The 23,920-nt window shown below is 37.7% G+C and overlaps 1 protein-coding gene across 2 annotated transcripts in view; it reads left to right on the forward strand.

The window, feature by feature from the left end:
• Positions 1-23,920, forward strand: part of PCDH15 (protocadherin related 15) — a 648,893-nt gene that overhangs the window by 345,851 nt on the left and 279,122 nt on the right. For both annotated transcript variants that reach the window (XM_042459844.1, XM_042459843.1), the window contains 3 exons: positions 280-399; positions 6,483-6,593; positions 7,773-7,943. In XM_042459844.1, the coding sequence (XP_042315778.1) occupies positions 280-399; positions 6,483-6,593; positions 7,773-7,943 (402 nt within the window). The remainder of the gene's footprint in view (positions 1-279; positions 400-6,482; positions 6,594-7,772; positions 7,944-23,920) is intronic.

Genomic DNA, 23,920 nt, shown 5'->3' on the forward strand with positions numbered 1-23,920 from the left:
ATTATTATTATTATTATTATTATTATTATTATTATTATTATTATTATTATTTCCAGTACTGAGATTTTCATCTATAGGGAGAGACAGACACATTTTAATAAATGAACAATGAAATAAATAAAGTTAGATTGAACTTGGAAATGGAACTGATGCATTGAAGCTGGGGAATAGATAGAATTACCAGGACATTCACAAATCACGTGTTGACTTTTAAATCTTTACTAGGCCTTTCTTTCCTTCAAGCATTGCTAAGTGTGCACATCATTTTTGTTGTTGCAGTTAACACCAGTTGGAACCACCATCTTTACAGGATTCTCTGGGAACAATGGTGCTACAGACATAGATGACGGTCCCAATGGCCAGATAGAGTACGTCATCCAGTACAATCCCAGCGATCCAGTATGTGAAATTCTTCTTCTCAGTAATAATTTGGTGAAGGAAACACAAAAAAAACAAGTGACAAATCCCATTTGCTATACCTTTTAACATAATTTATTGTTATGCAATTCATTTGTGTCTCAGGGCACTTTGATTTGCTGGTTTGGTGCATCCCTTATAGTACTGGCACAAAAATCAGTCCTTAGAGATGGTGGACAGGGACAGAATGGATTTGTATGTACAATATGACGTGAATATCTGAATTTGTATCATATCTCAGTTTTATTTCCCTGATTGGGAAATTAGGCAAAATACTTGTTTATACACACTGAGAACTTCATATTTTGGTGTATAATGCTTTAACTATACACAACTATATCAAGTGTGTATGCAACAAACCTTGAAACTGCTTGTATCATATCAATACAGTACCTGGAAAACTGCCAAATTTCGGGAGCTCCCTGTAGAATATGGCCAACTTTGCTTTTATTTCAGTCTGTGTTTCCTTCTGCTTAATGTGTGAAATGCTTCTTTAAAAATAAAACCCACAGATTGCTAAATTATTATTTAATGCACATAAAAACTAGCTTGCTGGTGTAAAGTTATAAATATGCATGACTATTCCTTTTTCAAGTCTCTAGAACAGGGCATATATACAGATGAAATCTGAGAAAAGTCCATGTTTTCTTTTCTTTTCATTCTTTTTTGAGTGAATGGGCCACTCAAGAATGAAATACTCTTCTTCTTTGATGCTGCTTGTGTAATTCTAAAATGGATAGGCAACAGGGGCAGGGGCCAATTTTTGCCCCTTATGCCCATGGTATTCAATATCTGAATTGTCCAGGAGTCTCCATCCGGTAGTTACTGTTGATTTTTCATCCAGTTTTTAATGGCTGGGGAGCATCATGATATTTATTTCAGGCAGAGTTTGGGGGAATCTGCGAGTGACCTTTGTGTAGGGGCTATGCAGGGGCCAGGAAACTCTGGAAACCAGAACAGAAGGCATTGTACATGTACATACTCTGCTACTTCTGTTGTAGCTGAAAAAGTTTTGGATTTTAGAGTACTTCAGAGCTCAGAATTCTGGATAAGGGATATTCAGCAGGTACATGGGAGAGAATGTCAGACCTATATACTATCCTCCAGCCTTATAAGTGAGACATTTAATGTAAACTAGAATTTATTGTCCATAAACAAATGGCAGGATTTCATAAGTTGAACTTTATCGTATAGGTGGGGGGTTTTTTGCACGCAGATGCCAACTCACTAAAGCTTTTGTTTCCTTGGGGGTCCCCACTTCCCATTATAAGGCTTTCTTGCACTTTACCTTCATTGAGAATGTCTGAAATCCCACCCCCTACTATATAACAACCCTCTTTTTTACCTAGGGTGAAACAGACGGGCAGAAAGAAATGGCTTCTGGCCACTTTGGAGGTGTGCCTCCAAAGCAGCTGGAAGCCATGCCGAAACCATGCTCTGGCCTTTGGAGCTTGGATAATCTGATTTCTGTTAGCCCCTGTGTGTATGGTCTGCCTGCAGAGGAGGCTGTATGGTCAGTGGGGTTCAGACCTGCTTCTGGCCAGAGCAGATTCAGGCCACTCTTTACTGCCTATATAAATCTACAGCACTATATAATGCATGCACAGGGCCAAAAGCTGAAGTTTAGCATATTAAAGGGGTCCTGTTAAATGCTGCCTTTTTTGTAATAGAAAGTGTACAGTATAACATTTGGATAATTTTACCTTTTATACGCTGTCTAAAGGATAAGGATTTTGTATTTTTTAGCTTGTTATGAAGATTTTAGATGAGCAAATTCCAGTCAATTTCATTCAGATTTATTAATTGGATAAGATTCTAGAAAAGGTTTTCCACAGGGCATATTTTCTATTCCCTATTTTTAGATGGATAAAGAAAAAATCCAGTAAACACATTTTACTGATAACACATCAGATGGTCAAACAAAATACCTTATTCAAGATCTGAAGAGTTTGTATAAATTACAGGTTTTCTGTACCATTTATTTATAGCTAAAGTACTTCATTTTATACAATTGGGATATTTTTGTTAAGTTCAGAAGTCCATTATTATGCCCAGGCATTATTATAAAAATGAAACACAGACAAAAGTAAATGCTTTTTCTTAGGAAAAAAGGAATGTTTATTACCATTTTAGTTGCCTTATTATTCAGAGATAATGTTGGACATGTCTTTGCAACAGAAATAATGCAAAAGCTGGAGTATTGTATTCAAAAGAATTAGAAAAGCAACACTGAAGAAAACTGATCAGTTTGTTGTTGTTGTTGTTAGATTTATACAATTAACCTGAGTATTATTACACTCATGGACAAAAGTATTCTTTTCCCCATGAAAAAACCGTTCATCATTTATGGTATAGTTGTCAGACCAGAAACTTTCCATTCCCTGAACTTTCAGGGCCAAAATTTGAGAGCGAGGGTTTTCCTCTTGTAATACCATTGTGATGCCACAAAGCTTTGATAAGCAAGGACTTGCAAAAAGACCAAACTGCTACTATGTCAGCCGAAACAACCATGAGGCAATCCTGGCTATTGTAAAGGATGAAACAAAGGAAAACAATGCCAAAGAACTTACAAAATTCCAGCAGACATAACTTTGTGCTCACTTTAAAGGCTGGATGGATGAGAGAAAGGAGAGGTCAGTGCTTCCGGGACAAATTACACTCTTTCCTTTCACCAAAGGATGCTCCCCTCTCCCCCCCCTTTTTTTTTTTTTAAAGAGAGAGTTAAAGTACAGTGCTTACATTTACCCATGGATAAATCAACAGGTTTTCAGGGCCAATTTTTTGACCTAAATTTATAGACATATACATGAGTTTATATAGTATTAAAAGACATTAATGTTTTTTTAAAAAAACAAATACTGTACAACGCTTTTTTAAAAACAAAATAATACTCACATAGTAATACACAATGATGACAATGCATATCTAATAAAACATAATCACTCATTATTGCACAGTCACACCATAAAAAATCACACATATAAATAAAAATGTAAATGTTTGTTCAAAATCTTAAATTTCCAAAACTTCTCCACCGATTGCTTTGAAATTTTGACACAACGTTCCATTCCAATACACACATGTTTTTATATACATATACCTACTATTATATAGATGTCACACCTGTAACAGGTAAAAATGTGTGTTTTTTTTAAAAAAAACAGTGCCTTCTGTTGGACCTAACAGCAACACACGTTATACTAAATATTTGTTTGGCATTTGCAATCACAAAGCTAAGGGCCAGTCTTTAGAATTGTGTGGTTTAGATCTAGACACGGATTGCTTCTCACATGGGCAATTATATGGTGCGTGTTCTAGAGTCAGCAAACCAGACAAGTTCTATATCTACACAGACAGTGAAACAACAGAAATATTGTCTACCCACAAGCATTGTGAAATTAAATATTTCAGAAACGTGCTCTTTCTCTTTTCTTTCTTTTTCATTTAACCAGACTGAGCCACAGCAACGCGTGGCCGGATACAGCTAGTTACAATATAATAATCAACCAATAATGCACAAAAATAACTATAATAATCAGAGAGAAACACTCACCTGTATTGATCGCTCATAAATGCCTAGGTAAACAAACTGATCTTAACCTGATGCTGCCCAGCTTTTCGTGCTACTACACAGAAAGGACTTAGGCTCAAAACACGTGGGCAAAATGACACGGCTTGAGGCCATTTTGGGGGTATGATGTTTACAAGATGTATGCCCCAAACATGGCCTGAAGCCACACTGAGGCCACGTCAATGAAAAAGAACCAGGCCAAGAAGGAGCAAACAGAATCTGCCCCTTCTGACAGTTCTGTTTAGCACCACAGCGGTAGCCTGGACTGGGACAGGGCACATGTGATTGCTGTGGTCCTGGCATGAATGGTGCTGGCGTGGCCTTGTGCTCGTCTTCTGGGCCCATCTGTTTTAGGCCTAGGATCTGTTGCCACAAGGTCTTAAAATTATTGGGCTTGAAGAAGCAAGCTTCATTTATATACTGCTTCATACCACCTAAGCAGTGTCTAAGTGGTTTACAACTGTAAGCTGTCAGAGCCCTGACATCAATGTGTTTCTCGTAGCAGGGGACAACGATTCTGGTTTTTCTCCCAGGGATGAGGGCATTGGAAAGGTGATATGGATAGATACATCTAGGCAGAAATATTACTTCAGATGCCTGTGCTTTGAAATGCTAACGAGTTTGAGAACAATATTACTATCACTAATTTGACCTGGAAACCTAAGACCTCAAAGGTGCTTTGCAGGATTTACGCTGCACGATTGATCTGTGACCACTCTTCTTGACAGAATTCTGGTCCCCACATTTTGCACCCATAGGCCTGTTGTTAGTTTTGAATAGAACAGAATCATGCAGTCAATGGGATAAACCTATGTGCTTTCTTACTGTTCAGCAGTTAATTGAAAAGAACTACTCCAATTAGGCACTAAGCAACAAGATACCAGCCCTAGAATTTTTGGATCATCTTTAAGTGCATTTCAGTAAACCAAATGAACAGTTACCAGATCATGTGTCATTGTGACTAAGTTATGTCTATCCAGGAATGGCTGTAGTTTGTGTACTAGCAAAAGCTGGGCATGCAGCTCTGCCTCCCTGCTCTATTCCCAGACATGTGAGAACTGCTGAAGACTTCCAATTTGTCAGAATTTAGTCTTAAGTTTATTTACTGTCATCTTACCTATTGCTTCCTGATCCAGGAGCTGATCCAGGATGTGGGCTTATTGTTGAAAAAGATGTGAATGCAATTTTGTTGGTGTTTATTTTGTGTAAGAAGGAGTTTCATTTTTTAAAAAAATATGTGATTGAATTGTGATTACATGAAGGGTCTTTTCTTTCTTAATAAAATTTGAATAAATTCTAAAACCAAATATGTTTCAAATCAGGAATATATTTCATTTCTGGTCATTTTCATAAGTTTGGATATTTTCATATGTTCGAATATTGTCTTTGATTGCTATGGACTGATCTTCTCAAATTGATTACACCAACATTTCCTATAATCCTCTACCCCCCCCCCCCAATTTGCTCAAAAAGTTGTTCAGTTCTCCCCTCCTTCATAATTTTGCGTAGAATACATTTTTGGCCTAAAATATAATGGCCAAGATCTTACACTGAGAGACATACAGTGAGCCTTGCTTTACGCAGGGGATTCGTTCTGGACTCCCCCGCATAAAGCAAATTACGTGTATGCTCGAGCCCCATTTAAATGAATGGGGCTCATGAACATGGCGGTGCACGCACGCCATGGACACACGCCCCATTAATCCTCATGGGATGCACCACTCATTCCTCCCCATGCAGCTTTCAGCATATGCTGAAAACCACGTAAAGCGTGCTTGCGTATGACAGCTGTCTGTCACAGCATCCTCAACTACACTAAGAGATTGACATGCCACTGCTCATCCTTGCTCTATAACATCTCAGAAAGAGCCAGGGTGGGGAGGGGGGACTACACAGCTTAAAAGGTAGAGATTTGGGCAGGGGGTTGTTAATCATTGAGATGGCACACTGTCCATAAAAATCAATTGTGATTTTGTAAATCAGACTTAGAATCTTGTAATTGCTGAACAGCATGCCACTCTAATTTTTGGTTTGCAAGAAATGTTTCCTTCTTCAAAAAATACAATAGGTTGTGGTTTGTTTTTTTTAAAAAAATTGCACAGAAACTACTCAAAAAGAAAAAGTAAAAAGTGAAAAAGTCTTTGAACAACTGAGGGTTTTTTTTAAGTCGAATGTCTCGATGTGTCAAAGATGTGGATAGTCTTTCTATCCCCTTTATATTCAAATACAACTTTTCCTGTTTCTATGAAAAGTAATTAATTGCATAGTAGTTTTGCTGGGGAGGACAAAAATAAGTGTGATCATTAAAACATTGCTTTTGCAGATAGGATATTACAAATAGTTTTGGACATGTGGACTAATGTTCATTATGAATTACTGAGAATATTGTCTTTGATTGCTATGGACTGATCTTCTCAAATTGATTACACCAATATTTCCTACAATCCTCTATCCCCCCACATCTATCCTTCTCCACCCTTTTTATTTTCTGCAGACATCCAATAGAACTTTTGACATTCCTCTTACATTGTCTGGATCAGTAGTTTTGCGTGAGAGGCTAAATTACGAAGAAAAGACTCGCTATTTTGTTGTCGTACAAGCAAATGTAAGTGTGACTGAATTGGCATAATGTTGGATACTACTTATGTTTATACCTATTTTGGAGAATGAAGGAAAATATTTCTATCACATGTAATAGAAATGTGAATTGCCATTATTAACCACCTATGATTTGTCAAAAATTAAGCAAAATGTTACAAAATAAAGTGACAAATAAAGTAGTGCTTATATTTATATCTCTTTATCTGTGTCTATATAATATATAGTAAATTGCTACCATATTGAATTAGAATTGTGGATTTTGTAACAATCTGACCTTGTGATTTTGTAAAGAAAGAAATCCCAAAAATTAAAAACACCTAAAAGAATATACCACTTGTTCTGTCAGCAAGATAAATATATTATCGAATATTAATTTGTTGTGCTGATTGGTGACTCTATAATGAAAACTGTACGTCTTGTTTTTCAAGAAGGAGAAAAAATTCCTTCATTATTATGTGCATATAGCAATATCAGCTTCAAATGTACAGGAGATTTTATCATAGAATCTGACCTATATTTTTATTTATTTAGAGGTGGGTCCCCTTTTCTTTTGAAAGTGCTCTTTCAGGTCTAATATTTGACTTCTTTGTCAGTGTTAAACAATTTGTTTTAGTTCTTAGACAAGCCAAAGAGCCGCTAAATCAGAACAGAAGATGGATGGTTCATCCAACACTTTCTTTTCCACATGTCTAATTTTGTTCTATATGTAATGTTAACAAACATTTCACACAATTTCAAGAGAATAAGAGAGATTTTGATAAAAAGGAGGACAGTAGTGAGAAAACCCTCAGTAAAGGGGGAACATGGAATACAGGTATAAACAAATGGGGAAAAAGAAGGAGAGGAAGCAACAGAGAAAAGGAAATAGGGAGGTAAGAAAGGAGGAAAGGCGTGAAAATAATTCCTACTTAAAATACTTTTTTCCATTTGAGATTTTTTTAAAAAGCCGAATTTTCCTCCTGTTGTTCTTAATGGTTATTGCCTGCTAGTGTCTGACAGTTTGGTATTCATTTCTTACCTCTGCCTGATTTTTGCAACAAGTGTTATGGCATTGGAATTATGTATTATTATGCTATTACATGTTGCGATACTAAGATAAATTGATTTTAATTAAAAGATAGCATGTTCTTTTCCATAAAAGAATACAAGAACAATCTCTGTAAATTCTGTTTTTCCCCCACAGGACCGAGCTCAAAACCTTATGGAACGGAGAACAAGTACAACTACCCTCACAGTTGATGTCCTTGATGGGGATGATCTTGGACCTATGTTCCTTCCATGTATATTGGTTTTTAACACCCGGGATTGTCGCCCACTGACTTACCAGGCGAGTTTGCCAGAGCTGACGGACCCTGTAAGTACAAGCATGGATATTCCTTCTTCCCTTCTCTTCTCTTCTCTTCCTTATTTTTTCTAATTACAGTTGCTTTACATCTACATTCATAGGCCTGTACTCAGATACTATATTATTTGCCCTGTTGGTTGCTTGACATCTTTCCCCCCTGTTTTTACAGTCTAATACAGATAGCAAAAAATCAATTCTTGTATGACAGGGAATTGGACCTGATGGGCCTTGGACTTTCTTCCAACTGTATAATTCTAGGATTTATGCCACCCTGTGGGGAAACCACACATAGGGCTGAATTCAGCCCATCTGCAAATTAAGTAGGTCTGGTTTAGCATTTATTTTTAGTTAACCTTTTGTAATATATGTTGCATTATATAAAAGAGTCCTGATTGCCATAGATTGAATACTTAGTCTCCACAGGAAGGAGAGGCTTTGAGAACTTTTCAGAGATTATGGCTACACTCTTAAAAGTGTGAGAAATAGGATATGCTCTCTATTCAATTCCACATATCAGATTCAGTATTGTGTTCAACCACATGTGTCTGGGTTTGATCATCAGGTATGGAATATGCATTGAAACTCATATTCTTAAATCTAGAACTTGTATAGGTATTTTTAAAAAACTATTTATTAAAATCATAGTAGTATAGGGGAGTTTTGTACCTTTCATAGCTGCAGTTTTGAAAAAGCAACTCCTTGCTCATCTGTTTTCCAAAATTTATTAAAATACTTACATTTAGTAATAGTTGTTGTTCATCATGTTGTGAAAACATAAAACACTAAAACAGATACCCCAGCCAATGGACTTACAATATATAGAGAGACAGAAAGCGAGAGAAAGGAAAGATGGGAAGGAAGGCACATGTATGAAGGAATTACAGTAGAAATACAAAAAACCAAAAGCAAACAAGTAGTTGAATAGTGGCTTAAAAATCAAGGTAATCAGATTGGGTATAAGCCACTGCCCCATTATACAAAACACACCTATCTGATGACACCTCAACACTCGCATTGAAGTGTTCACAATTATAAAAGTAACTCAGAAGTATCAGTTACACATCAAGAGCAGTCATGTTAGCCTATGTTAAACTATGACTGAAGATATTCATATCTTTGTTATTGGAGAAAGGTGTTAATTATAAGTAATTTGTTTTGTAACTAGTTACTTCAATGTTGTCAGAGCTCTCTACAGTGGAAATTTGTTGCAGCTTAGCACAATCACATCTTGGGCTGAAAATACAAGCAGAGTGAACATTCATTCCATAATAAATGTATGTTTTTGTTTGAATTTTAATATTCTGTTTGTGTGTGTATTTGTACATGCACACACAAACATAGTTTTAAGTTCAAAACGTATATATTTCTGTGGCAATGATGCAGGGCAAAGACAGGTGGCATGGAGCTGCCCGTCTGTTGAGCCCCTAAGTCTCAAAATATAAATAGTCTTTGAAAACTACTTTGAAAAAGCCTTCTTTTAAGGCTTTCTCACTGTTTGAAGAATACAGTAATGCTACTCATTGCTTCCTTTTAAAAGAAAATTAGTGAATAAATAGAGCCCTATTTTTTAGATGGAATGTGAAGGATCTCAAGATATTGAAGTTTATCGCATGGGGCTTAAACCGCTCCCCAGCGCGTTCTAACGGGGGCGAGCGGGGGCGCGCACGGAACACGATGGGCACCAGATAGGGCCCAAAACGCGACTTTATAGCACGGGGGGCCGCCGCCGCCACGCGTTCCCATCGCGTCCCAATTCGGTTCCAGAGGGCGCCATTTCTGGGGACGCTTTGAAACAGTTCCCAGAAATGGCGCCCTCTGGAACCGAATTGGGACGCGATGGGAACACGCGGCGGCGTCCCCCCGTGCGATAAAGGCACGTTTTGGGCCCCATCCAGTGCCCATCACGTTCCGTGCGCGCCCCCGCTCGCCCCCGTTAGAACATGCTGGGGAGCAGTTTAAGCCCCATGCGATAAACTCATTGTTGCATTTGTTTAGAACTGATACGCTTCCATGTGTTAAATTGATTCATTTACCTGATCCATCTCTCCTTTAGTTGTTGCTTTATTCTACATAAGAACAACAAAAGTATACCATTTCACAGTGAATCATTATTTCTTCCATTATATAATAGAGAATGAGGCTGGCAGTTTTAAAAGGACACCATATTGAACTGACCAGAAGCAAGCATTCCTTAAGTGTAGCTTGCAAGACTTTTCTTGTTAATCTCTCTTTTTTATAGCACTGTTGTTTTCAGTTAGTTTTTATCAAAACAATATTGGGTGGGGTGGAGAGAGATTATGAATGTAATATTAGGTTTCTTAGAAGCACTAAAGCACCTTATATTGGCAGCATGCAAACAATCAACTTAGTATATATTTGCATTTGTATCTGCTTGGGTAGATTAAGGGGACAGATATAGCATAATGTGTGCTGTTGGAAAGAGCACTGTTTGTAGAAAAATGTGGTTTATTCATGCCTTCTAGGAACTGATTGCTAATAATACCCCTGAGAGAAACCATTTTTTACTGAACAGTGTGATTCAGCCTATACCATGTTTTCTTCAGATGTATAAAATAGATAATATAGTTAATAATATTAATGTATACCGTAATATATCTTGAGCTTGTCTATGTACAGTATTCTAGTTTGCCCCCAAACTGTCAGTTGTGTAATGGAAGTTCTCCCAAGGGTACTGAAGAGGCCATTATGACTTGTCCCTTTTTGAAAATACAGATGTTGAGAAAAATACTATTAATAGAATTTGCTACTCTTGAGTCCCCAGGCTGACTGATTAACAGCTGGGGTTGGGAGGCATAGGAGACTAAAGGTGAAACAACTACCTGGACAACTTGTAATGGGTTTTGTGGACTCTGCCATTTCATCTAACATCAATATAGTGCCTCTCTACTCTGATATAACTCTGATGCTATAATGTGTATTTAAGGCAGTGAGAACATCAATATTAATGGCAGTGAACAGATGTGATATACTGTGACAGCTTGGTAATAGAACCAAAAATCAGTATATTGCCTATCTTCAGCCAACAAAAGTGTAGTTTAAAATGAAAATTATAAGCATCTGAGCCAACATTCAGTACAAGGCTGTTATCCATCAAATCCGGTGTTCATAGGATCACTGTGTTTTAGTACTTCATCGGAGAAATGAGATCAGAGTTACACAGGATAAAGGAAAGTGGATTCAAAACATAATTGTATAGTTTTAATATCAGAATGACAGTTGAGAATTGTTTGTCTGAGAAACTACTAGGCTTTTCAGTTATCCAGTGAATATAGACCACCTTCCCAAAACATGTATCCAAAACAAATATTCTATTGTATTTGTTTTATTTGTTTAACTTTAGCTTATTGCTTATCACCTGCTATGGCCCTTGAGGTGATATGCAAAATGCAAAAGATTTACTTAAAACATTAGAAACAGACAGAAAATAATAACAACAATGTGCTTTAAAAATAGACTAAGGGGCAAAACAGAGGCCCCTTTGTGCTGGGGGGGCGATGCCAGAGCACAGTGTTTAGACGCTGCATGCTCTGATGCTGCCCCCAAACCAGTGTCATGCTGCCCACTGAACCACACAATGGACAGCTTGTGGCACTCCAGTGGTGTGGTGTTTATATGTTGCAGGAGTATTGCAAAGCTGCTGTGGTGGTGGAAAACCCTGCGTTTTGCCAGCTCAAAAAGAGCAGCATTTTGCTGCCTCTTTTTGGGCTGCACAAACCCAGATCGGGGCAGCGGAATGCAGTTGCTGTGGCCTCACTCCAGCTCTCTCTGGGACAGCGTAAAGCCTGCCTGTTTCAGCCCTAAAACAATTTCATAAATAGTTTTTAAAAAAGAAAATCGACAACTGAAACAGCCAGGGAAGCCACCCATGATTTTAAGGTTTCAAGAAAAGCAGAATTAGAAACATCCATTAAAGCCTAATGTGAAGGAGATAACAGAGTTTCAGTCATCGTCATCATCATCAACAATTAACAACAATATGTACAGTATGTATGTATATACATAAACATGCACACACACATCTAAGTGTGTGTCTGGATACATGCTTTCTTAATGACTGCATTTGAGGTTACAATTGACAATTGCTTACATACAGGTACTGAAGGACATTGACATCACTCCTTCATATATAGAAGAATTCCTGTGACAAAAATGCTAACAAATTAATATGTTCATAATGGACATGCATTTTCCTTATTGGATATCACCATAGAATGCAGTAGAGAAGCCATTTTTCTAGCCTAGATAAGGCAGTGTTCCAGCATGCATTTGACAAGTACAGTAAGTCTGTCATTCTTACTAATGATGAGCCACATTGGACACAATGGGATTTATACCATGTACATATGATTGTCAGTCTAAGTTCTCAAGTGCCCTCATGTTTTGTTCTTTCTACTCATCACAGGAGATCTTGTAGTTCTGTTTTTTCAGCTGAGGTGATATTTCAAATATTGTGTTGCATTTTGTTTATTTATTTCTCTCATTTCTATATCAACTTTATACTCTCTCCCTCTCTCCCTATATATATATATATATATGGAGAGAAAGAAACATATACTCACTCAGTTCTCTGCATTTTAAACATGCTTTACATTACTAGTAATATGGATTATGTAGTTTTAAATTGCAAAATTCTATAACCCACTTCATGGATTTAGTTGAGCATCAGTTGCAAATATGAGTTCTGCTACTTTTGTGAGTAGATCTACAAGTTGTTTTTCTATGTGAAGTAGGCTTTAATAACATTTCTTGTTTTCCTAAAACCTCTCACCAATTCTTATTCTGTGTGATTCATCTTCAAAGAGAATATTTTCATAACAAATTCTATTGTATAATACAAAACAAAGTGACAGGTTTTCTGATTTTTATTTCTTGAATAATGCCATTTTGTTTGGTGTATTATGATATTTTATGTATGTAGGACTAGTAACATTTTAGAGACTAAAGGCTGATCTCTGAGTGGGACAGATTCAGACCTTGGAAATTCAGTCTACTCCAAAATCAGTTTCTGACCTACTTTTCTAGAACCCAAGTTTATGAAAGATTTGGTGGGGCTGGCAGTTTCTGTAAGCTATCCCCAGCACACCCTTTGCCTTTGGCAATTCAGGAAAAGAGGTTCAGATGGAAGACTCTCTGTGATTTCTGGGAATAGCAGGGAAGATCATAGAATCCCTGGCTCTCCAAGTGATATGATGGTGAGCATGACACGACCTGAAAGAAATTTCTACTTGGAATGGATTGGAAAATGAAGTAGATTAATTTCAACCCAGCCCTTCTAAATCAGATTTAGGTATTCTGTCAGCCGCATCTATGTCTGGTTTCATCATCCAACACCAACACCACCTCAGTGGGTCCAGGCAGCTTTGTCTGCTTTCTCACTATCATCTGGTTCCTTCAATTTTATTCAGTTTCCCTCTTTCTTTCCATCCAGAGTGATGGGAGATGGTTTATTCCTTTCTTCTTCCCCTCCTGAGAATCTGAGAAAAGAGTTTGAAATGTTGTTTGTCTAATATCCATGGCAATATTTTGCACAATGCAGTAATAAACACTTACAAACATAATTACATACATGCACACAAAATTGATCAATGGCAATCAACTCTTTCCACTTGGCCTGTCTGTGTATTCTTTTAAAACTGGAATTCAGTGGCAGGTTTTAAGGGGTTGATCACAGTATAACCAAGCTGACCCCATACCAAGATTTATATTCAAGTGTGTTCAGCTGACAATCCAGGGGACTTTCACAATGTTATTTATAAACGTGTAGAAGACTGCTGTATCAGCATGGCATGATATTGTCAACGTATTATTTATAGCAGCATAAAAGGGTTCTGTGATTGCTAGACCTATAACTTCATAAAAACTTCCAAAAAAGATGTGGGACTCAACAGATTCTGTTTTTTTTTAGCTGGGCTATGGATGCCTGGACTTGCAAATGGTTTGTAGTATTAGTGGAAAGCTCAGTGGAGTTTGGACTATCCCAGTTGCCCTAACCAATTTAAGAAAGGAACTCTTCCTTGGCTTGTTGTATATCTTTTTCTCTGTCTCTGAAGCTAAACTTTGAATATAGATCCTTATGTAATTAAAAAGCACTATTTATACAAAAGATGGAAAATACCAGTAAGTTTTGGAGACAAGCCAAGGTTTGTATGCCCAATCTGCATGGGGGGAAAAATGAAAAGCAGATGAGAGGAGGTATGGGGTTGAATAAAGTATGGCTGGCTGACTGAGCAGAAACACTCACACTGCACAATTTGTTTTGAGTTTCATTTCTTCATATTAATGTACTGTGAGCTATTGAATCTGTGTGAGATAACTATTCACCAATACGTTTTATCATTCATGAACAGTTAATGTGTGGCAAAACTCTCTTTATAAAGACCTAAATTCCCTGAAGGCACCAGTTCCTATCTGATCTTGAAAGCTGAGCAGCTTCCTAGCTACTACATGGATGGGAAGCCACTTAACAAGTACTGTAGATGTGACTGGACCTCCTCTCAAACCTTAAGATACCTTTACCTCTTATCCACAGAAGGCCTCTAGTTGCTGACACTTGGCCTGTGTTTATCTTATTAACACTATTTTGAAGTACAGGGTTCCAAGTAGCCCACAAACCAGTACAATCTTTTAGGTTACATGCTTGCCTTTGTTTACAGTTTATAGGAATAATAATAATAATAATAATAATAATAATAATAATAATACTCAGACAGAGAGATCTACTGTAAAAATAAGCAGTAACTTTATTAAATAACACTAAGAAAGAATCTCATGTACAATACTTAAAGCTTAACGTGGTTACAATAACAGCAACAGCTGCAAGCTTTTAAATACTCTGTACCTTACGCTCTCATTCCCCGTAGGAATACCAATCAGACCTGTCCAGTCTAACTGAAATACAGTCCCCTCTGGACTAACTGAACTGAACTCCCTCTCCTGTCAGAAGCCTCATCTGATCTTAACTAAAACTCTCTGCCTCTCACACTCCCGCCCAGCCCTATGTTAGCATCTGTTGTTGTCCTGTACCATATTTTGCATTGACTGTGTACATATTTTTTTTTAAAAAAATGTTTTTATTACATATTTGCCACTAGAAATAGTCTCAAACACCTTTTTTACCAGAATATTTATTGTGGTCAGCTTGGATGCATTTTCTGTTAGGAGTGTATAAATCTTCCATTCCTCTGCTCTCTTAACTTAGAGTCATGGAGTCTCCTCAAATACAAGGGTTTGCCAGCAATTCATTCTTTAGTTTGCCATTTGACATAAAGCACAATATTTCCAAATGACTTCTGTAAATATTCTCTTGTAGTAAACATAATTCATCAAAGTTCTGTGTCAACAAAGAGGAATCCCTTTTATTTTGATGTTCTTATATATCCTTCATATGGGAAATTTGATAAATTGACATATTACCACAATCATTTCATTTTATGGCTAGAAAATATGAAACATGTCAGTCATTAAGGAGATCAGATACACTAAATTAGCACTTGATCTGATCCAGCAAAGCTGTTCTTATATCCATGTTTACATTCTCAATTATTTTAATGGTTTTTATTTGAAGTATTGGAGGAATGCTGTATTTTAAACACCGGACACAGAATTTTCAGTTCAGTTTCAATATGAAAGCTTATATTACAAAGTCTTTTGCTCAGTTAGTCTCTACTACAATATCCTTTTGCTATCCAAATTTGTGTTGGAAATTAATTATATAATTTGGAGATTAAAAAGAGTAACCAAAATAATACAAAAAGCTGAACCTGTGCCTGGCCAGATTTTGGGGGTTAGCAAATCCCCCTCCCCCCAACACACACATATATTTAAGGATATTTATTTATTTACTGTATTTATATCCTGCTTTTCAGACCTAAAAGATAGTTATTCAGACGGCTCTCTGCCCTCAGGCTTAAAATCTAAAAAGACATGACACAAAAGGAGAAGGGAATGGTGGTAAGGAAGGGGATCAAGTCCAGTGGTACTTCTTTCCCTCTCAGACCTGGACCATGGCAGATGGACTGAAGAGAGAGCCCTTCTTGCTCTGGCTAGGCCTGATAGAGTTAGGCCTGCCTTTTTACTCCCTTCCAAGCCGGATGATGTTGGAATGCATGGAGGGAGGGCTCTTTTCTTCCAATACTAATACTCATGAAGATTACACACATTCAGAATTTCCCAAACAAAAAGGACATAGAGAAAATGACTGACAGCAATTCTCCATGAACTGAAAAGCAAATAGCAACACTGTTTAGTTGGTAGCCTGAATCATAGATACTAACTGTTTGAATATGGAACAAAGTGTATAGTAGCAGGATTAAAAAGACAAAAGATCAGTGTAGAACATTTAGATATGCTTGGTGTATAGTGAAAAACAGGATAATAGGAGGCTGTAAAAGACTGTGAAAAATTTTAGTGGACCATTATTGGTTGCAATGCAAGCTGAGGTTGCACTCATCAGTTTCTCCAAGTACTAATCTAGTACACCATATAAAACTTTCTCCATGTTACTGCCTTTGGATCTTGATCTCTGATCTGCCTTATACTAGGTTTTCCTCTTCTGACTTGTTTAAAGTTTGGATGTTGCTTTTTGAACCTTGACAGGTTGCTTCTCCATCTCAGGATTCCAAAATCCAATTGCTTAGAGCCTGAATGTATCCTGCTGAAATTTGACTGATCCTAATCATAAAAGTTGCAGTTCACTGCTTGCTACTCACAGTAACAAACTTAAAAGGACAGTTAACATCTGGAAAGAGATGAAGGACCCAGCTCTCCTCCTGCCATTGATCCATAGTGCCACAATAAAAACAGTTCCAAATTGTAACTAACTATTCATATAACCCAAGTTATTCCAAAACAAGGTATACATTGTCACAAGTGACTGAGAACTACTGTATTGGTAATCCATACTAGAGTATATCCATTCAGTAAATGATTCATCAATACTTATGTAAATCCTACTGATTCAGTGAGTCTACTTGAATTGGGACTAATGACATAAATCATACCAATGTGTTTTTGGTAAGATTTAAAAATTACAGTTCTAAAACATTGTTGAAGGATCTTTCTTTAAACCTGTGGGCAGAAAGACCTTTAAAAACACTTAATATTATTGTTCTCTGACAGATTATATTCTTTCTTGTCATCTTCTAACATATTGTCTCACTGTTGTTACTTTGATCTTGGAAACAAAAATATTAATAGTTTTTCTTTTTGGGGGGGGGGGGGGAATAGCCAGCTCTACAGAAAGCAAAATAAATCCCTGGAAAATAACTTGTCTCTACTGAAATCTCAGAAAGGCCACTAACTATTTCAAGAGCACAAGGTCAAATAAAATTGATATGGTTTTCTAACAATAGTGGTAAAATTGAGGTATTTGTTTTTATGATATTATATATATATATATATATATATATATATATAGCTGTATAGCTTTAGTTAAGGCCTTTCCTTAACCACAGAGAACATCCTTTATATCTTGGGATGTACAGAACAGAAAAGAAACCTCAAACTGTGCAAGGAACTTCAAATAAAGCTTCAAAGTTATCTTTGTTCTCTATGATTGTAGGTCTAGACTGTGCAGGCCTTCCATTTTTATAAAAGCCTTCACAATTGTTTTGAAGCAGCAGTTCAAACATCTTCTAGTCCTTTCCTATTTCTGTAGGCCTCTGTGGCTCTTCTGGAATAGGTGAGTAAGACTTCCATCTTCCCATCACCCTCCCAGTCCATCTCAATAGGATTCCAATGATCATCTTTATATTCTCTAAACACTGCATAGCAAGGCCAGTCCTTAGCTGCTGCCACTCTATAGAGTTAATGCAGTTTAGCACTGCTTTAACTTCATGACTCCATCATATGGAATTCTGGGATTTGGTGTGGCACCAAAGGTCTCTGACAGAGAAGGTTAAATATCTCTCAAAACTACAAATTCAAGAATTCCATAGCATTGAGCCATGGAAGTTAAAGCAGTGTCAAACTCTATTAATTCTACAGTGCAGATGCAAGCTTAGGGGCTGAACAGACCACTTCTAATGGGCAGCCTGCAGACACCCCTTTTAGTACCAGATCAGAGCCACAGCAACCGCACGCTGCAGCCCAATCTAAACTTTCCATAGTGCAAAAAGGAGCTGCAAAAAATTGCTCCTTTCTGCACCACAGAAAGGATGCCATAGCTGCTGGTACTATGGCTTTTCGGCTGTCCATTGGCACTATGTCATCTAGACACACCGACAGAGGAGCAATGTGATGCTGCTTGCCGTTTGGTGCGGTGCACGGTGTCATGCCAGCCTGGGGACAGAGTCAGGCATGCATCATGTAGATGCCACGCCCCAACTCCTGCCCCCAGGCTGGCCTTAATGACCAGACTGTACAGCCTCTTAGGACCTTATTGGACACATTTTTCCCTGTTCCAGGCAAAGGAAGAGGCTGCTCAGGGCTGCATGAGTATGAGAAAATGCATTTTACTGCACCCCAAACTGTTCTCAAAATGGCCCCATTCCATTGCCCGGCACCAAGCCGTTCACATTCAGGGCTGAGGCGTGTCCTTTGCTTTGGTCAGAAGTCTTCCGTTCAAGCCAAAAGACGCGCCTCAGCCCTGAATGGGAACAGTTTGGCACCAGGTGACAGAATGGGGCCATTTGGAGGATAACTTGGGGTGTGGTAAAATGTGGTTTTTTTTTTCAGGCTCGCGTGGCCCTGAGCTTTCCCTTCCCGTGATCATAATTGGGGGGAAATGTGTCCGATAAGGTACTTAGTTGCATAAATTAGGTCTTTTCAGGCCTACCAGTGCCCTTCAGTGTTATTGAAGAGTTCAACATTGTTGAAGCCAACACCCCATCCTAGTCCCTGTTGCCAGTCCCTAACAACACCAGGCATTTTTGCTTCTCCGTTGTTGTTACTGCTTGTCTTCCTGTCCCCTTCAAGAATTCAAGCACTGATACAAGTGGAGTGGGAGTAGAACTAATACCACGCTTTACCCTCTATGTTTGAGTATCTGTGCAGATCAGACTTAAGGACAGTTGGCAAGCTGATGGACATCAGATTTAAGGATAAAGTTGCCAAGCTGATTAATGGAAAGGTCATGAACTCATTGTGGGCATCTTGATAAACTTTCTATCCAAAGGCCCCTCCTATATGAGGCATTGTACTAGTATTTAACTCCTTTTGAACTTTTGTGAATTACTGTTTTAGATGGATCTTTTTTTAAAAAAAAAGTATTGTAAGCCATCTTGAATCTTATTTTAGGTGAAATTTGAGATACAAATTAAATATATTTAATTAAATAAATATAAATAAATAATCTGATGATAATATCAGGTCCAGTCACTATCATATGTAGAAAGTACACATGAACTAATGCATACCCTTGTAAATACAATTCATCTGATTTCAGCCTGTAGTGAGTTGGTGCCCTTGTTAGCACCATGGCCAAACATTAACAGCTATGCAATGTCACAAAAGGGTAATTTGTATTTAGTGACTTTATCTGGATATTTTTTGCATTTGCTCCAAAAATATATAAAGGCTGAGAACAGATTCAATGAAATTTCCTCTTCAAAGTTGTACAGTTCTCTGAGCTTGTGGGGGGGGGGAGATGGGTCACAGCTGTGCACTTTAATTGTCTATGCCATGGGAAAGACCGTCCAAAAAGGATGGTCTCCTGGCGTCTAGCTTTGGTCCATGGGGAGGCCGCAGCCTCCAGACTGCGGGAATTCCCCATTTACCAAAAAGAACCCGCAAAGTATTTTGTTGTCGGATAATAAATTTAAATACTAATGGAGTTGATCCTTTGTCACTGTCTGTTATCTTAAGTAAATATTTGATAGGTGGTGGAATATCAGCCACAATTTACTCCTATCACCTCATCTCAATTCCAAGCAGAAATTTAGAAATGAAATTATATTTGTAATATCATTCATCATTTCTATTCACATATGAACATTTAGAAACAATTAGTCTATCTTATCAGCGGAGGTCTTTAACCAACCCATTGTCACTGAGATAAAAGGGAACAATCTGACTCATTTTCAGGTATTAATTTTTCATGACAATTTTTGCAATTTTATAGGATTTGGGAGCAAAACTTCCTTAGACTGAAGGGGGAGCGGGCGATTTCTTGCAGTTTTAGATAGTCAGGGCTAAATAGACACACATATAAATATATACATCAAATGTGATTTATTTTTTATGGTTAAGTAGCCTGCCAGCTTTTTGCCCTAAAGATAGCAAACTGAAAGTGCAGTCCTTTGCATTTATTATAATTTTAATGCCCTATTTAAACATTACTTTATGTTGTTAGCCACCTTCAGTACTAATTTTAGTGGCATGGTGAAATTAGGATGCTATTATTTAATTAACAGTGCATAAACCTCTCTGGAAAGTCTTTGCAAGTTGCAGCAACGAATCAGCTAAGGTCCAAAACACAGTAGAAATAATCCAGTTTGAGACCGCTTTACCTGCCCTGGCTCAGTGCTAAGGAATCCTAGGAACTGTAGTTCATTGTGGCACCAGAGCTCTCTGACAGAGAAGGCTAGATGTCTTGCAAAACTATAGTTCCCGGAATTCCCCAGCATTGAGCCAGGACAGTTAAAGTGGTCTCAAACTGGATTATTTCTGCAGTGTGTTTTGGACTTGTAAAATGTTCCAAATTGCTGCTCTATTAGCTGAGCTTGAGATTTGCACATAGATCTTTCCTCTTGCCCAGAGGTGAACTCCTCACAACTGGAAGATTTGCACTCTTATCTCTCACCTAGAGATGCCTCATGAAAATTGGAGACTCAAGGCCATGCCCTGAGAACTGATAACCTTACTTGCAATACAAGAAATGCAAATAAAAGTCTTTCTTTGAGTTGATTTATCTTCAACATCCATTAATTTTCATTTCGTGCAATAAAATCTGTGGGTGCATCTACACTTTAAGTTCACTTGTCTTTGAGATGATTTATCTCTGAGTTGATTTATCATCTGCATTCATTAAATATCATTATATGAAATAAAATCTATGGGTGCAATGCCACTGTAGAAATAATGTAGTTTGAGTCTCCATCCTACAGAATCCAGGCATTTTTAGTTTTTGTGAGGCATCAGCAGCCAATCCTGTGGAACATTTAAGGGGCATAATAGGAGACTGGGGCAAAATGAAAGGGCACTTCTATTCTATCCTGAACCACCCCCACCCCACCCTGGATTTTAAGGGTTTGTTCTTGTTTTTAAATCCCATTGAATTAAATAGTAAGTGCACACATGTTTGCATCTGTGGGAATAAAGTTTGGAAGAAGGTGCTTGATTTACTTATTTTTCTCTGAACTGAAAAGTAGTCCCAAAATCATATCAAACAATTAATTATTAAGAAGTAACACATGTCATGTAAATGTTTTTCTTGTCATGTTTCCTGATAGTTTAAAGAACATGTTGGTTTTTCACAATAGGAACACAAAGAGTCTTGACGAAAATGATATAAATACAAAGGGGAGTATTCAAACTCTTCAACAAGGGAGTAGTACACATCACAGAGTAGCGAAAACCACCATTTCACATTAATGGTATTTTAATGGGATGCCTATTTCAGCAGCCTCAAAACTGAAAGGTCAGATAAACTCCTGATTATACAGTAGTTCAGACTTCGGGGGGGGGGGGGGTTGTACTGTTCTTGTTATCATCTCTCCTTCTTTCATTCTCTGTCTTTCTTCCTCTCTTTCTGTTTATATCTTTTGATAAATTGTCTGTCCTCCATGTGCAGTCTTCTGATAAGTGTGTCATACTACCAGTCACTGAATGTCACTGAAAACAAGTGAAGCACAGGTTAAAAATTATGAAGATGTGAATTTACAGATAATTAATTTTATATTCATAAGACTATACAAAGAATGACAGGGCTAATTAAAAGAAATTGGCACTAATTTTAATATGAAAATACATGAAGCCTGGGCAGCATGGGAATTGACTTCTTCTGTTGGCAGATGGGCACATATTTCTAGGCCCTGAAAACTTTTTGGGGAGGTCTGTTCTATTAACTGTGTTTAAGATGCGGTTAATTCCACCCCCAAAAAGCCAGGATAAAAGGCACTTTGATATCCCATTAATCTAAATGAAACAAGTTTAAAAATTATCCTTCTTTTAAATGCTGAACTCTATGCTAGCATGCAACTACTATGTAGGCATAACAGAGTTTCCAAGACACAACAGAGTGTTATCTATGTGCTTGGAGAAACCACAAGGCATGTGTGTGTGTGTGTGGGGGGGGGGGATGTGAAGGAAGGGACAGAGCAGCCTACCCCAAAGTAAATGCATATATGTTTGCTATTAGTTCCAATTTGTAGATGGTGTTCTCTGGAAAATACTTGGGAACAATTACAGGGCTCTCCCAAGGTGCATTAAATTCTCATTTGAATATTGAGATATCTGTGCTGTTAAAAATATTGAGAAATGTTTTGCACAGGCATTGTGCTTCCTACATATTGCTGCCCTTTGAGTAAAAAAATCATGATTGGTAGCATTAAAGGTCTTACTACATATAGGACCTGTCTAACAGTCCTAGTATTGATCCATGCTGTATAGCTGCAGTTGATATTTACTGCAAATTGCTTTCAAGCCATTTCTGAGTTATAGTGATCCCATCACAGGGTTTGGGGGACAGAGTATTCCACTGCCACCTTCTGAGGGGAGACATTATAACTTGTCAAAGGTCACCCGGTGGCTTTCCAATTCTTTGTGTCCCAGAATCCTAATTCAGCATTCAAACCACTATATCATGGTGACTCCGGTCTACTCTGCACTGCAGAATTAATACGGTTTGGCATCACTTTAACTGCCGTGGCTGAATGCTATGGAATTCTGGGGATTTTAATTGGTTGTGGCACGAGAGCTCTTTGAAAGAAAAGGCTAAACATCTCACAAAACTACAAATCCCAGAATTCCATAGCATGGAGCCATAGCAGTTAAAGCAGTGTCAAGGTGAATTATTTCTGCAGTGAAGATTAGACTTGCACAGAATTGTGCTGCTCTATAACTGAATTGTTCTGCTCAATATTATCCATTAAAATTTAGACCTATAGAAATTTCTCAAAATGCTATTTTGGGGGGGAAATCCAAACCATTAAGAAATTGGAAAGGGAAAAAATGAAATTAATGTGTTCAGTTATTTTACACTAATGAAGTATACTCATGTAATTTCTCTCTTAAATGTCATTTCCAACAGTGTAAAGGTTGTGAAATGACAACATTTAGATAAGGCATCATCATGAAACTACCTTATCAGTGTTCTCCACTTTGAAAAGATTTCCCCGCTTTTTCACAATGCCACTTCTCATGGAGATAACTGTAATTCCAATTGCTAAGCTATCCTACAAACTGTTCATTAAAGGTTGTAAAAAGATGAGGGTTTTGCTGTATTATTGTCATACCATTTAGAACGTCAGAAATGTTACAGGAACAATTAATCTTCCCAGAATCCAGCTTTGCCTACTAAATGCAAATTGCCCTTTTGGGATGATGACACATTATCCACAGAAAAGAGAAAAGGCTTACATGCAGATTTGCATTCCAATATTAGTAAATATTGGCAGATTAGTAAAACTGTGTATGTTCAACCACATTCTTTCTACCTGTTTGACCTGTTTTCTCCACATTGATATGAAGGGGCAAAATAACAGTGTATCATCCACCATAAAGTAAACAGTTCTGATGGAATGGCTAGCAGGTTTCCTTCTATCCATCATGACCAGGCTGGAGCTGTGAGCTTTCTGTCAGGAGTTTGCAGAGATGCTGAAAGATCGAGATTGTGGTTCAGTTAAAAGAGCTGGAAGACAGAATCTGCTCTGTGGGACTGGAGAGAGTTGAAAATCAATTTGCCAGTAAGGATCTTGGGCCTAATCAATCTAGAGTCTTTACCCTGTTTGCCAGAGGCAGAGGCTAATGTTTCTTTCTGTGCCTCTGAGACACAGTCCAGGGTAACTCACTAGAACTAGCCTTGGAAC

The sequence above is a fragment of the Sceloporus undulatus genome, chromosome 3 (assembly GCF_019175285.1).
Source record: "Sceloporus undulatus isolate JIND9_A2432 ecotype Alabama chromosome 3, SceUnd_v1.1, whole genome shotgun sequence".
Taxonomy (NCBI): domain Eukaryota; kingdom Metazoa; phylum Chordata; class Lepidosauria; order Squamata; family Phrynosomatidae; genus Sceloporus; species Sceloporus undulatus.